The sequence below is a fragment of the Schistocerca gregaria genome, chromosome 2 (genome assembly GCF_023897955.1).
Source record: "Schistocerca gregaria isolate iqSchGreg1 chromosome 2, iqSchGreg1.2, whole genome shotgun sequence".
Classification (NCBI taxonomy): Eukaryota; Metazoa; Arthropoda; class Insecta; order Orthoptera; family Acrididae; genus Schistocerca; species Schistocerca gregaria.
Genome location: NC_064921.1, coordinates 637194074 through 637209013, shown reverse-complemented (window position 1 = coordinate 637209013; position 14940 = coordinate 637194074). Strand labels below are relative to the sequence as shown.

The following is a 14940-nucleotide window of genomic DNA, read 5'->3' as shown; positions in this document are numbered from 1 at the left end:
GATGTTATGTTTTGAGGGGTGACTTTGTCGATTGGCTTAATTTATAGGACAGCTTGCGCTACTTGTATGAAGATATTTTGCTCCTTTTTGTTTTACGCTTCGTAATTTATGTGTTGCAAAGGTTCTGCTACTGGTTAGGAACAGTGATCAAGTAAGACTGACCTTGGGGTTTTAGTAAAAGGTGGGAATGATGAAATAATGTTAATGTTATGCGGAGAAGTACTCCAAATTTGTCCCGATGAAAAGTTACAGGTTTGAGGGCGATTACACATGCATACGCACGCAGGAACAGGTGATGCTGTCTGCTTACGTGACGGCGGTGTTTCGCAAGAGGCTCGTGGCGTGTCTGAATGCCGGCGGGAATGCTGCCGTAGAATTAATGCTGCGAGCCAAGGCCGGCGGCTGGCTGGCTGGTCGGCGACGCTCGGTGTGCTGGCAGCAGGCATGGCGGACGGTCCGACGCTGCGCGTGGCTCAGGGGGCCCTGCGTGGCAGCAGCGTGTGGGGCGCCCGGGGCGGCAGCTGCCTCGCCTTCCGCGGCCTCCCCTACGCACAGCCGCCTGTCGGGGAGCTGCGCTTCAAGGTGGGTCTCTGCCCTCAACCGTGCTTCAGCGGCATAAACGTTCACGGCTCAAACATTGTAAATTAGTAAATCAACTGAATTCAATCCTCTGTCTGGGCCATCAGAGAATTTGGCTCACTCAAGGAAAGCTACGGCTGGCAATGGACGCACAACGATTCGTCATACATCGTACACTGAGGTGCCAAAATTCTTGGAATATCTCCTAACATAGTGCAGCAACTCGGCCTGGAGATGACTCAGCAAGTTGTCGGAAGTTCCCTGCAGAAATATCGAGCCATACTGCCTCTGTAGCCGTCCATAGCTGCGAAAGTATTGCTGGCGCAGGATTTTGTGCACGAACCATAAATGTTTCAGTGTCTCAGACACTCCACTACAGCTGTAAATCACGCATACATGCAACGAAAGAGACGTTTTCTTACGTAAACGTCCTTTGTATATAATACAGTCGCTTTCACTTCAAATAATCTACATGTACATTCAGAAAGTTGCCTTATAGTGTGCGGCGGAGGGTACTTGGTGTCCCACAGCCTCAGCACCGTTATCTGTACCAGTCGCGAATGGTGCGCGCTAAGAACAATTGCTAGTAGGCCTCCGTATGAACTCGAATACCTCCAATTTCACCTTCATAAACTTTTCTCAAGATGTTATACAATCTGTAGATCGAGCAAGCAGTGGAGGAAGAGCCAACACCGCGTTACTAGTGGAGGCTGAAATGCACGCGTTTTAGCTCACGCAGGCTGGCGTGAGGAGGGAAGGACTATACTGACGTGAGGTCTGGAGCATGACAAGGAATTAGAATTCAGAATGCGGACGTAATTAGTTTGATACTTACGTTCAGTCCATTAATGACGAACGTCGCTCTTGACGATACATGAGTCACAATATTATCTGTTCAGAAGATAGTACTTACAGTAACTGAATATGGCGCCTTGCTAGGTCGTAGCAAATGACGTAGCTGAAGGCTATGCTAAACTGGAGTCTCTGCAAATGAGAGCATATGTAGACAGTGAACCATCGCTAGCAAAGTCGGCTGTACAACTGGGGCTAGTGCTAGGGAGTCTCTACACTAGACCTGCCGTGTGCTCGATCTGCAATCACTGACAGTGGTGACGTATACTAACGGACCGCGGCCGATTTAAAGGCTACCACCTAGCAAGTGTGGTGTCTGGCGGTGACACCACAGAAACAAAGGAGAAATCTGGAAAGGGAATTAAAGTTTAGGGTCAAGAAATAAAAACCCCGCAGTTTTCCGATGACATTATGATTCTGTCAGAGACGGCCAATGAGTCAGAGACGGCCAACTACCTGGAAGAACAGTTGAACGGAATGAATAGTTTCTTGAAAAACAGATTATAAAATGAAAATCAACCAAATTAAAACAACATTTACGGAATGTAGTTGACTTAAATCAGATGATGCTGATAGAATGTGATAAAAAAAATGAGGTACAAAAAGTAAACGACGAGTTTTGTTACTTCGGTAACAAAATTAGTGACGGTGACGAGGAGTTACTGAATCAAAAAATGGTGCAAACGGCTCTAAGCACTATGGGACTTACCATCTGAGGTTATCAGTCCCCTGTCCGCCCCGGTAGCTGAGAGGTCAGCGCGATAGAATGTCAATCCTTGGGGTCCGGGTTCAGTTCCCGGCTGGGTTGCAGATTTTCTCTGCTCAGGGACTGGGTGCTGTGTTGTCCTAAGCATTTCATCCCCATCGACGTGCAATTCGCCGAAGTGGCGTCATATCGAAAGACTTGCAACTGGCGAACGGTCTACCCGACGGGTGGCCCTAGTCACACGACACATCAGTCGGCTAGACTTAGAACTACCTAATCCTGACTAACCTAAGGACATCACACACATCCATGCCCGAGGTAGGATTTGAACCTGCGACCGTAACAGCAGCGCGGTTCCGGACTGAAGCACCCAGAACCGCTCAGTCACATAGGCCGGCTTACTGAATCGAACTGGGAAAATAAGAAATTTATGGCACAACTTTACTAACGTTAGGGCTTTCTTGATAGGACATATCCCAAGGCATCAGGGAATCGTTAATTTCGCAACGGACGGAAGTGAAGGGGAAAGGAAGGGTAAAACATTGTACGGGGGACAAAGGACTGAATACATTAAGTAGTTTCAAACCGATATAAGTTGCAGTAGTTATGCAGAGATAAAGAGGGCTGCACAGGACAGACTAGCCTGTGGCAAAACAGTCTTAGGAATGAAGACAACAACAACAATGTACGACGCAATCATATGTTGACCGACTCTCCTAGGAACGTACGCTCTTCGAAATTTAACTGTAAACTGCTCCGTGAAACACAGCGCGTCAGCGTCCGGAGACTGATGAGCATCTCCACGGCGCTCTCTCGCTAACTAAACGAACCTGGACGAAACGCGCTGTTCTTCTTTAGATCTTCTCTTTCTCCCTGTCAATCCTATACGGCATGAGTCCCGGACTTCAGGCAATACCCAAATACCGATCGAAAGAGTGTCTTGTAAGCTTCCTCCCTCGTAGCTAACTACACTTTCTGACGATTCTTCCAATAAATCTGTCTGGCATCTGCACTTCTTGTGATGTGGTTACTCCACTTTAAACCGCTCCGAACACATACTCTCACAAACAATCCAGAGCTAATAGAGAGCATCATGACTGATACAGGGATTAGTGATCACAAGGTCGTTGTAGCTAGGCTCGAAACCGTTTCTTCCAGATCCACCAGAAACAAACGCAAAAAAATTTTATTTAAAAAAGCAGATAAAGTGTCACTAGAAGCCTTCCTAAGAGACAATCTCCATTCCTTTCGAACTGACTATGCAAATGTAGACGAGATGTGGCTCAAATTCAAAGATATAGTGGCAACAGCAATTGAGAGATTCATACCTCATAAATTGATAAGAGATGGAACTGATACCCCATGGTACACAAAACAGGTCCGAAAGCTGTTTCAGAGGCAACAGTAAAAGCACGCAAAGTTCAGAAGAACGCGAAATCCCGAAGATTGGCTAAAATTAACATACGCGCGAAATTTGGCACGGACTTCAATGCGAGATGCTTTTAATAGGTTCCACAACGAAACATTGTCTCGAAATTTGGTAGAAAATCCGAAGAAATTCTGGTCGTATGTAAAGTACACAAGCGGCAAGCGCAGTCAGTACCTTCGCTGCGCAGTGCCGGTGGTGCCAAAGGTTGCGTTTCATTGGCAGGACACTTAGAAGATGCAACAAGTCCACTGAAGAGACAGCTTACACTACACTCGTTCGTCCTCTGTTAGAATATTGCTGCGCGGTGTGGGATCCTTACCAGGTGGGATTGACGGAGGACATCGAAAGGGTGCAAAATAGGGCACCTCGTTTTGTATTATCACGTAATAGGGGACAGAGTGTGGCAGATATGATACGCGAGTTGGGATGGAAGTCATTAAAGCAAAGACGTTTTTCGTCGCGGCGAGATCTATTTACGAAATTTCAGTCACCAACTTTCTCTTCCGAATGCGAAAATATTTTGTTGAGCCCAACCTACATAGGTAGGAATGATCATCAAAATAAAATAAGAGAAATCAGAGCTCGAACAGAAAGGTTTAGGTGTTCGTTTTTCCCGCGCGCTGTTCGGGAGTGGAATGGTAGAGAGATAGTATGATTGTGGTTCGATGAACCCTCTGACAAGCACTTAAATGTGAATTGCAGAGTAATCATGTAGATGTTGATGTAGATGTGACTGCTTCCAGTGAAATCAACAATCGCGTGATCGCAGGATAACGAAATTTGCCGCTTATTCGTCAGCCCAAATGGACCGTCTTCGGCTCTTCTCGCATTTCTGAGCAGTTCCCTAGTGTTGCAACGTCATTATATGCAGTACAGTATCATCCGCGAACAGTCTCATGCACATTCTGACATCCTGTTATATGTACAGTGAACAGTAATGGTTCTGTACCCCTCTCACTGAAGAACTGGAGATGGACAGTGCCATTTTGTTTTGACACCTCTAGTGGCATGCTACAGCACTATGCCGAGGAGATTCCGAGGTGCACGTGGTATGCAAACAAGAAGAACATTAGTTACGTTACTGTAATTTTTCGAATAGATGATTAAAACTCTGATTGTCTCTCACACACCCGCTTTCTTGCTTCGTACATTTAATAATCTATTGTATCAAACTTATTATACTGCCCAAATGTCATTAATTTATAATATTTATAGTGTTGTAATTAATATAAAACAAGCATGTAATTCGAAAAACGAGAAAATTTCTCAACCTTGCATAGACATGCCTATGATATCAATCAAATTTTGTTTTTATTGATTTTATCCCGTTCTTCAACAACGTAAGTGAAGTGACAATTTGATTAACAACACACCTTTGAAACTTCCTGGCAGATTAAAACTGTGTGCCCGACCGAGACTCGAACTCGGTCGGGCACACAGTTTTAGTCTGCCAGGAAGTTTCATATCAGTGCACACTCCGCTGCAGAGTGAAAATCTCATTCTGGAAACACACCTTTGTTTGCATAGCTTCTTAAAATGGTCGTGAAATGTGCATTTTCTTCAGTAAATTATAATACTGTATCGTCACAAAGTTCAATTAAGAAACAGTTCAAATGTGACTATTTCATGCCAGCAACGAAACAGTAAGTTAAGTACGCTGGATAGATTACCTGTCATAATTTCATCTACATTTACATGAGTACTCTTCAATTCACAATTAAGTACCTGGCAGAGAGTTCATCGAACTACCTTCAATCTGTTTCTCTACCGTTCCACTTTCGTCTACCGTTCCACTTTCGAACAGTGATCAGGAGAAACGGACACTCAAATATTTCCGTGCAATCTCTGACCTGTCTTATTTTATTATGATGATCATTTCTTCCTATGTAGGTGGGCGCCAACAAAATATTTTTGCGTTCGGAGAAAAAGTTGGTGAGAAGATCCTGCCACAACGAAAATACCTTCGTTTTAATGAATAGCACCCCAATTCGTATATCATATCAGTCACACTCTCTCCCCTATCTCACTATAATACAAAATGAGTTGTCCTGTTCTGAACTTTTCCGATGTCCTCCGTCAATCCTATCTAATACAGATCCTATACCGCTCAGCAGTATTCCAGAAGAGGAGGGATAAGCGTAATATAGGCAGCCTCTTTCACAGACGTACCGAATTTCTTAAGTGGTCTGCCAATAGATCACAGTCTATGGTTCACTTCCGCCACATTTCTATGTGATCCAATTTAAGTAATTCGTAATTGAAATCCTTAAGTGGCAACGGCCTTGCCGCAGTGGCTACACCGGTTTCCGTGAGATCACCGAAGTTAAGCGCTGTCGGGCGTGGTTGGCACTTGGATGGGTGACCATCCAGGCCTCCATGCGGTGTTGCCATTTTTCAGGGTGCACTCAGCCTCGTGATGCCAATTGAGGAGCTTCTCGGCCGAATAATAGCGGCTTCGGTCAAGAATACCATCATAACGACCGGGAGAGCTGTGTGCTGACCATACGCCCCTCCTATCCGCATCCTCAACTGAGGATGACACGGCGGTCGGATGGTCCCGATGGGCCACTTGTGACCTGAAGACGGCGGGCTTTTAATCCTTAAGTGTTGAACTTACAGCCTACATTTGTGTGACTCATCGTGTAATCGAAATTTAGGCATTCCTTTTAGCACGCAAGTGAATGACTCCCACTTTTCGTTATTTAAAGTCAAGTGCCACATTTCGTACTGCACAGATATCTTGTCTAAATCATTTTGCTATGGTTTCGATCATCTGATGGCTTTACAAGATCGTAAATGACAGAATCAACTATCTGCAAGTAATGTATGAGGGCAGATAGGAAAGTCTTCGCCACTATTTTTTTAAGCCAAATTACAGCTCAAAATGCGAAGTCAACATACCCATTCGCACCTTCGGATCTTTCTTTGTTCCCCTCCGGGCTTATCTGCCGATAGTTTCGCCGCACTACGCTGTTGCCAGTTGTTAAAGATGGCGGTTGTGCTTCACACGCACACAGCGTTAGAGCAACGAAGTGTGATTCATTTTCTGTGGAGCAAGGGACGAACGTGCATCGATATCTACAGTGAAATGCAGCATACATACGGGGCTAACTCCCGCTTTGAGAGCTGTGAGGTGGTGGTGTTATAACCTTGACAAAGGTCGTAAGTCTTGCATGACAATGAGCGGTCGGGGAGGCCGCATTCGTCGCAGACTGACGAAAACATGTCTTACGTGGATGCAACGGTGAAAGCAGAGCGGCGGGTGCACACCACGACCATTTCCCGGGAGCCTGATACATCGTATGGAAGCGCTGACGATATCGTCCGCGGGTCCTCAGTGTACCGGAGGGTTTCCTATCAGTGGGTGCCTAAGCAGTTGGACGACATGATGAAAGGCAAGAGAATGATGTCTTCACCTAATCATCAGGAACGGTACTCCAAGGAGGGTGTAGGTTTGCTGGACCTCATTGTTACTGGCAATGAAACATGGATATTACATTTCAAGCCGGAATCCAAGCACTGTGTAGGAACACCCGGGTTCGCCTGCGATAAGAAAATTCCATACATCGTCATCTGTTGGGAAAGTGATGTTAACGGCCTTCTGGGATAGCCGTGGACCGCTCCTCCAGGACTTCATGCCTCAAGGTGCAGCCGACAGTTACTGTTCCGCACTGTCACGTCTGAGGGCTCTCATCAAGTGAAGGTGCCGAGGGATTCTCGATGTGGACAAAATGTTTCTGCTCCACGACAATGTGAGACGACATGTGGCAATCAGAACTACCGATCAACTCCGAGCATTTCACTGGGAGATTCTGGATCACCCACCGTACAGTCCAGGCCTTGTCCCTAATGATTTCCACGTTTTCGGACTGCTGAAAAAGTCCTGGTAGGACAGCGATTAACAAGTAACGATGGAGCCAAGACAGCAGTCCGACGGTGGTTCCATAGGTATCCAGACGAATTCTACTGGAGGGGCATTTCAGATTTAGAACTGAGATGGGATACTGTGATGGGACAAACGTGTGAACCGATGTGGACACTATGTGGAAAAATAGTGGAAATCACGTAGAATAGGATGTATATTTGTCATTACCTGTATGTACCTTACATTGGCTAATAAAAAATTTTTTGTGATTTTCCCTCGTAAGAAGACTGTCCAGATTGTTTCCTAAGTCGTGTACGTACATCAGGAACAGCAGAGGGCTTATAACACTTTCTTGCAGAACGCCAGATATTACTTTCACTCGATGATTTCCCATCAATTACTTCGAACTGTGACCTTCCTGAGAGGAAATCACGAATCCATTAACCAACTGAGATGATACTCCATAGGCACGCAATTTGATTAAAAGTCGTGAAACCTTCCCGTCTAATATTGGATGAACGTTTGCTTGCTGACTGAACGCTGCGTCTCTTAAAATCTTTTTACTGCTGCTCTGTCAAGACTACCTGCTGATTATTACGACGAAACATAAAATGTGTTGTCGCCGTGGCCCTCAGTCGTTACCTGAAATTATTAAGACTGATTCTTACCTTTAATTATTTATACTGGATCGCCATCTGACTGCTACAGCAAACTGTGGAATGAATATACTTACTTCTCTTTAACATAATTATAAGCTGCTGGTGGAGTTTCATAATACTTTGTGACTGGAATTCTTTAAGTTGAAGTTAATTTAGATTTGATAAAAGCTGAAGCTCAGTTTAGACTTTTCTTTTAAGATAACAATAAATTCCGTAAAGCATTTACGTGAATGATTTTGGGATAGAAAATTTTTAATGCATTTAATCTGGTAGAAGTTAACTATATTCTGAGAACGATCTTGACAAACAATTACAAGGGGTATAGTTCTTTACAAAAATTCTTAAAAAGTAGCGTTGCGCTACATACCTAATTTTCCATCAAAATTACATAACTATATTCTGAGAACGATCTTGACAAACAATTACAAGGGGCATAGTTCTTTACAAAAATTCTTAAAAACTAGCATTGCGCTACATATAGCGAGTGGCTGGCGAGACCACCGCTTCTTTCAAAGTGTTAATTCATACCTCGCTTACAGCGACCTCCTCTCATGTCTCGCTAGCTACGACTGCCTCGTCTCACATCTTACTCGCAACTGCTCGCTTCCAACGCTCAATGCTACAAAAGTGCGGTCTCGCCGCCAACAATGGTTTTTGGTGCAGACAATCCCTGCTACCATTACAGATGTATTACTGCGCGCTGTTTCCCGCTCTTTCTCAAAATGTATCTATGCGCGGTTTCCCGCTCTTTCTCAATAATACACAATGCAATTTAATTAACAAAACAATTTAAATAAGAAACAGTTCAGATAATTACATGCTAAAACAGTTTAAATACGCCTATTACATAATTACAGTCGCTTGCAACAAAAGGTGTCAAAGCCTACCTGAAATATAAAAATATACCATCGATTGACATCCCCTGTCGATAACACTCGCTACTTCGTGTGAATGAAGATCTAGTTGCGTTTCACAAGTACGATGTTTTTTGAATCCTTGCTCAATGTGTATCAATAAATTATTACCTTCGGAGTAATTCATAATGTTTGAGTACAGTACAAGTTCCAAAATCATATTGCAAATCAACGTTAGTGAATATGGGTCAGTAATTCAGAGGATTACTCCTATTTCTTTCTTAGATATTGCTATGACTTGTGCAACTTTCAAGTCTTTGTGTACAGGTATTTCTACGAGCGAGCGGTAGCATATGATTGCTAAGTATGGAGCTACTGTATCTGCATACTCTGATAGGAGCCTGACTAATACACAATCTCCCTTGCCTTTATTACGTAATTTTAGCTGCTTTCCTATGCTGAGGACACACACTTTTAAGTTACTTTTGTAAGCAGTTCTTCTTGATTATAATTCAGTAATATTTGCTTTGCTTATTTTTGTGAAGGAATTTCGGAAAAATCTCTGATTTAGTGGCACTGTCACAAGTAACATCGACATCGTTACAGTAGACTCAGAAGAAGGCCGCTGCAACTGTGGCCAAAACGTTGGTTTTCTCCAGCAGTAGTTGTATACAATATGACGCGGTACCATACCTAGAAAAACTTTTATGTCGATCAACATCATTATAGCACATTTTTATCGAGCGTTGTTTCTCAATCTCGGCACCGGTGTTGTTTAAATACCACCAGAATCTCTTTGGGTTTTCTGCAAGTTTTGGATACCGAATTTAATTGTGGGAGCTATTAAAATCATCTCGCATTAAAGTTCGCACAAAACTTCGAGTTTCTGTAATACATCACCAATTTTTGGGAGCAAGCTGTTTTCGTTGCTTCCGCAACAGTGTTCTGACTTGTTTTGTTTTGTGTAGCACTGGGGATCAGTATTATCTCTTATTAATTTATTTGCCATACACGTCTCATCTGCCGTCGATTCTATTTCTTTGAATTCACACCACTTCTAGTCTACATTTATACAGATTGGAACGAGTGAAGGCAGTCACTAACTCATTTATCTGTCATGATGTTTCTTGTTTTGTGAGGATTGTTTGTTGCCAAGAGGTCAAGTATGTTTTCATAACCATTTACACTTCGACTGGGCTGTCAGCTAAGTGTTCAAACTGTACTTAAATTCAACTAACTGTTCTGAGAAAGTATTCAGTACGATTTCGGGCGACTTTTTATGCTTACCAGCGTCTTTAAAAATATATTTTCATCAGTATGTCAATGGCAGATCGAACACACTGTCGACTATAATTGTGTGACTGCGGTTTTTAATTTACTTCAATTGTCAAGCTTAACCTCCACCCATACGAACTCAGAGGTTCTATATACTTCAGTATCATTACTAAGCTACTTCAGACAGCAATAAACACGCCACCATCAACTGTACTTAACCTGCCGTTTCTGAACAGGGTTAGGTGCTTTTCAAAAGTTTCGGCTGAATTTATTTCCGGCTGTAGCCATCTTTCTCTACCAGTAACGATATGAGTTGCAGTGCTTTATATTAGCTCTGGGTACTCTGGCTCTTTCGTAACACGGCTACGACCATGTACAACTATACTGCCGGTTCTTGCTCGCTCTACTTTCGTCCAGTGTTTGCCATGTATCTTTTTGGAGTGGCGCCCTTTCTGTAATTTATGCCCAGTGATCTCTGGGATGGCCGGCCAATGTGGTCGATCGGTTCTAGGAGCTTCAGTCTGGAACCGCGCGACCGCTACGGTCGCAGGTTCGAATCCTGCCTCGGGCATGAATGTGTGTGATATCCTTAGGTTAGTTAGGTTTAAGTAGTTGTAAGTTCTAGGGGACTGATGGCCATAGATGTTAAGTGCCATAGTGCTCAGAGCCATTTGAACAATTTTTTATCTGGGATGCAGAACTAGTACTTGTCACTGAAACCTTGCAAAAGCAAAGAAAATTACTTAATTATTGGCGAATTCTGTACTAACCATCTGGATCAACTGAATACGGAAAAGGTGAGAACTAGTGTGCATTACAAAAGGAAAATAATTTTTAGGTGCCCAAAAAGGTGCTTTGCAACAGAAAACAGAGGACTTTGAAGTAAAAATTGCTGGAACATCTGCACTGTTCGCGAGCTTTTGTACTCCCTGACTTTCACCTTTCTGTATTTAAATTTATTTGCAGCTGGGATCCGTTTTGAGTTCGTGGAAGAGACTGCGCCAGATGTAGCTCTTCCAGAACCGCATTTAAGCTACCTAATTTAACCACTTGAAAAAGTTGGACAAGATGTATTGCACGAAAATACAAAAATAAAGAATTAACTGCCTTCTTGGGTCGAGATTTTCTCCACGTTCACTGACAGGAGACATGCAAACATTTAGTTTTCATGCCTGTCGGGTATCGTGTGTATCAGAAGATAGGATTGTCACTCAGCCTGCTGTCGATATTAAGAGCGACACAGTTGATCTGCTTTATGCTGAGACGACGTTATTTATTATATGGCTACCACTTTCGGTGCTTTAGTACATCTTCAGGCATTAACTGAGACGCTTTGGAGACATAACATCGTTGTTACAGGTAGTCTGAGAAAACAATTCATATTTATCGGCCACTGATGGAATCGTGTATACGATTGGGGTTAACCCCTCAGCGTCAGTAAAGGTCTGAAAATGGTGTACTGAAGCACCGATTCTGGTAGCCATAAAATAAATAACATCTTAAGGACGGCTGCAGTTGTTCCATTGAACTACTCCCAATTTAGTCTGGTCCGATATTCGTTTTATCGATATGTATTTACAAGGACGGTAAAACACGAGGAATAAACAGCAACGGCTCAGTATCGCTGCGTGCTCGGCGACGGAAGTCAGCGCCGGCCAGGCCAGGCCAGTACTGCCACTGCTGGAGTGTTGGTTAGCCTCCATGTTTTACTGTCCCCGTTAATGCATACTGATAAAACGAATATCGGACTACACTAATCAGGGACCGCTCTGTCGAATGGGCACGAAAAATTTCGTTTTAAAAGTCATTCTTTTTCAAACGGGAAACAAACCAATGCTTTTGCTTACCATCGTCACTGGGCGTCGAATTTGAAAGACGTGATGAGCAGTATTTGTGTGAACTGACTCCGGCTACACAGTGCAAAAACCGGTATTGTGAGTGTGTCCTGAAACACTAGAGAAAATGCGCCAGGCGGGTCTTAGGTGAGGCAGCCTAAATAGTCGCCTTTAATCAGGTGATTATGAAGGAATTAGATTAGGAAATGAGGCACTAAAAGTAGTGGATGATTTTTTTATTTAATATTCGAAATAACTCCGGATGGGGAAGTAGATACGACATATAGTGCAGACTGGAAATAGCAAGAGACGCATTTTTGATAAGAAACAGCATTTGTAAACGTCTAACGAAATTATTAGGAATTTTCTGAAGGTATTTATATGGAGTGTAGCCTGATGGCGAAGCGTAATGTGAACGTTATGTGCCCCAGACCAGAAGTAGATATATGTCTATAAAATGTGGGGCTTCGGAATAATGTTAAAGATTAGATGGATAGATGGAGTAACTAATTAGGAGGTGCTGAATCGGACTGAGGACAACATAAATTTATGGCCCAATTTGACCAAAAGAACGGGTCGGTTGGTGGGACACATCGTGAGGCACCAAAGAATCGTCAATTTGTTAATAGAGAAAAGTGTGTGATGTAAAAATTGTTGAAGAAGCCATAAGCACGAATTCAGTAAACAGGCTCAAATGGATGTGCTTTGCAGTAGTTATTCGGAGATGAAGACATTTCCACTATAGACTAGCTCGGAGAGGTTCATCAAATCAGTCTTGCGACTGGACATCACAACAGACACAAATTGCTTAAGGTAATTTCCGACATTGTTCCTGTGAAAGGGCATGGATGATGTCCTTACCCACCCTTTCCTATCCAGGCTTGTGCTACGTCTCTAACCTTATTCCTTTCACAGAGATACGAGAAGATGGGTGGACATTTCGCCACGGTGTGAGCTACGCCCTGTTCTTTTTAACATTACAATCGCCGTCTGTTGTTAGCAACGGGTAGAAGAACATAGAAGGATGAGAATGACCAGCGAAACATTTTCATCAAACGCTTGCGAAATGAAAAAGAGAGGTATTCGTTTCCTCCTGTAGGGTCCCTGTATTTTTGTGAGTCTGAACGAATGTTTGGTATGTTCCTCCCTCGCTCTTCACTCCTGAGATATAAATCTCCAGTTTTGGCTCGTTTCATGTTTGGCGTACCACGATGTAGTGAGTCAGTGTCTCCTGGTGTTGCAGCCGCCGCAGCCGGGCGCTGCCTGGAGCGGAGTGCGGGACGCGACCAGCGAGGGCAGCGTGGCTCCACATCTGGACAGTGATACGGGCCGCTACGTGGGTGACGAGGACTGCCTCTTCCTCAACGTCTACACGCCGCGGGTGCGTACCTCACACTGACGAACACATTCTAAACAAATGTAACACATCAACCAGTCTCTTCCCTTACCCTGCTCATACTGCCAACGTTTTCCAAATGTGCACCCCGTAGACAGCATTAGTCCCTTAAAAGACCGCACTGCTCGCTCTGGAACGCTGTGGATGGTGTAGAAATGCTACCAGGTGGTCACGTGACCCTCCACCACTGACGTAAGTAATGGCAGTGAGGTGGTGCGAATCAGAACACTGAGGTCGGTGACCGGGAAGATGGCAAAGAATGGCAGAAACGTGTTTGGTCGAGACCGTGACCTTACCGTGGATGTAGTTGCTCAATTTGTTGGTGCAGCAACGCGCTCTGTCCAACGTGCACATAAAGAGTGACACAATATTCACAAACATATCTTTAAAAAGATGCTAACTGCTGGTTATTTTAAATTCTACCTTGTTTGTGACTCTGAATATTTTCTGTTGCGTCGTAACTCGTAGGAAGCTTTGTATCCTGGAAAATCAGTAGATCCCGCGCCACGCTCATTTATGCTCTTTCAAGGGATTAAATTCTGAGTTTATCGAAATTGATACATAACTTGAACATTGATTCCCAAGCTGCAGAGTGAGTACGTCATAGCACCCCAGACGGCTTCCCCATGGCGTGCGATTGTGCCTGTAATTATTTTGAGAATTTTCAGAGTCAGCGATCGCCTAATGAAAAACACATATAACATATGTCACCATGGCGCCACTATGTATTTGTCAAAATAATTTCCTTGTAACCAGTAGAATCAGTAGTTTTGTAAAGTGATATCTAACGCAGTGACTGTGGGACTTACAGCATTGGTGCATGTAACGCAGCTTCCTTCGGAGGCCACCAGGGAGCTGCTGCCTGTGATGGTGATGGTGCACGGCGGAGGGCTGGTGCACCTGTCTGGGAGCAGCCAGTGGTGGGGGCCGGACTTCCTCGTACGGCGCGGCGTCGTCGTGGTTTCCTCCAACTACCGGCTCGGAGTACTGGGTGAGATACTCCCAAAACTGTAAACGCTTACAGCGCGGATCTCTTTCTGTGGCCCACGGGGCCTACAGCTGGCAGAGTCAGAGCAGTCCTTTAACCGTTGCTCCTAAACGCGGAAGAATCAGCAATGATCAACTGCATGACGATACAGAAGGCAATGGAAATCGCTGTATCAAAGATACATAATGTGTATCCACAGGCCGTTTGGTCTGTTGATGAAAAATGTGAAATGATGATCTCTCCATTGTCAAAAGATTTCAGGCGAGCAACCCCCTCCTCCCCTGCGGTTCTCTGAGAGGGATAGTCAAGGGAGAGATGAACGTGAGACAGAGATGGAATAGTCAACGAAAGAGTAACATTCTACTATGAAGAGCGTGAAAGAATGGAAGTCCGAAAGTGGAAAGGAAGCTAGGAAATGTGAAAAGGAGAACTGAAAGGACCGATGTAGCGGAAATCAATGAAGTGAAATGGAAAGACAATAACGATTTATGGTCAGATGAAC

General features: G+C 44.0%; 1 protein-coding gene and 1 pseudogene across 1 annotated transcript in view; both read left to right on the top strand.

Moving 5' to 3' along the window:
* Positions 1–378: 378 nt before the first annotated feature.
* The window catches only part of LOC126334671 (esterase FE4-like), a 79966-nt gene continuing 65404 nt past the window's right edge, over positions 379–14940 (top strand). The window contains exons 1-3 of the mRNA XM_049997136.1: positions 379–582; positions 13298–13435; positions 14282–14441. Of these exons, the coding sequence (XP_049853093.1) occupies positions 445–582; positions 13298–13435; positions 14282–14441 (436 nt within the window). The 5' untranslated portion in view covers positions 379–444. The remainder of the gene's footprint in view (positions 583–13297; positions 13436–14281; positions 14442–14940) is intronic.
* Positions 5839–5956, top strand: LOC126337370 (5S ribosomal RNA; annotated as a pseudogene).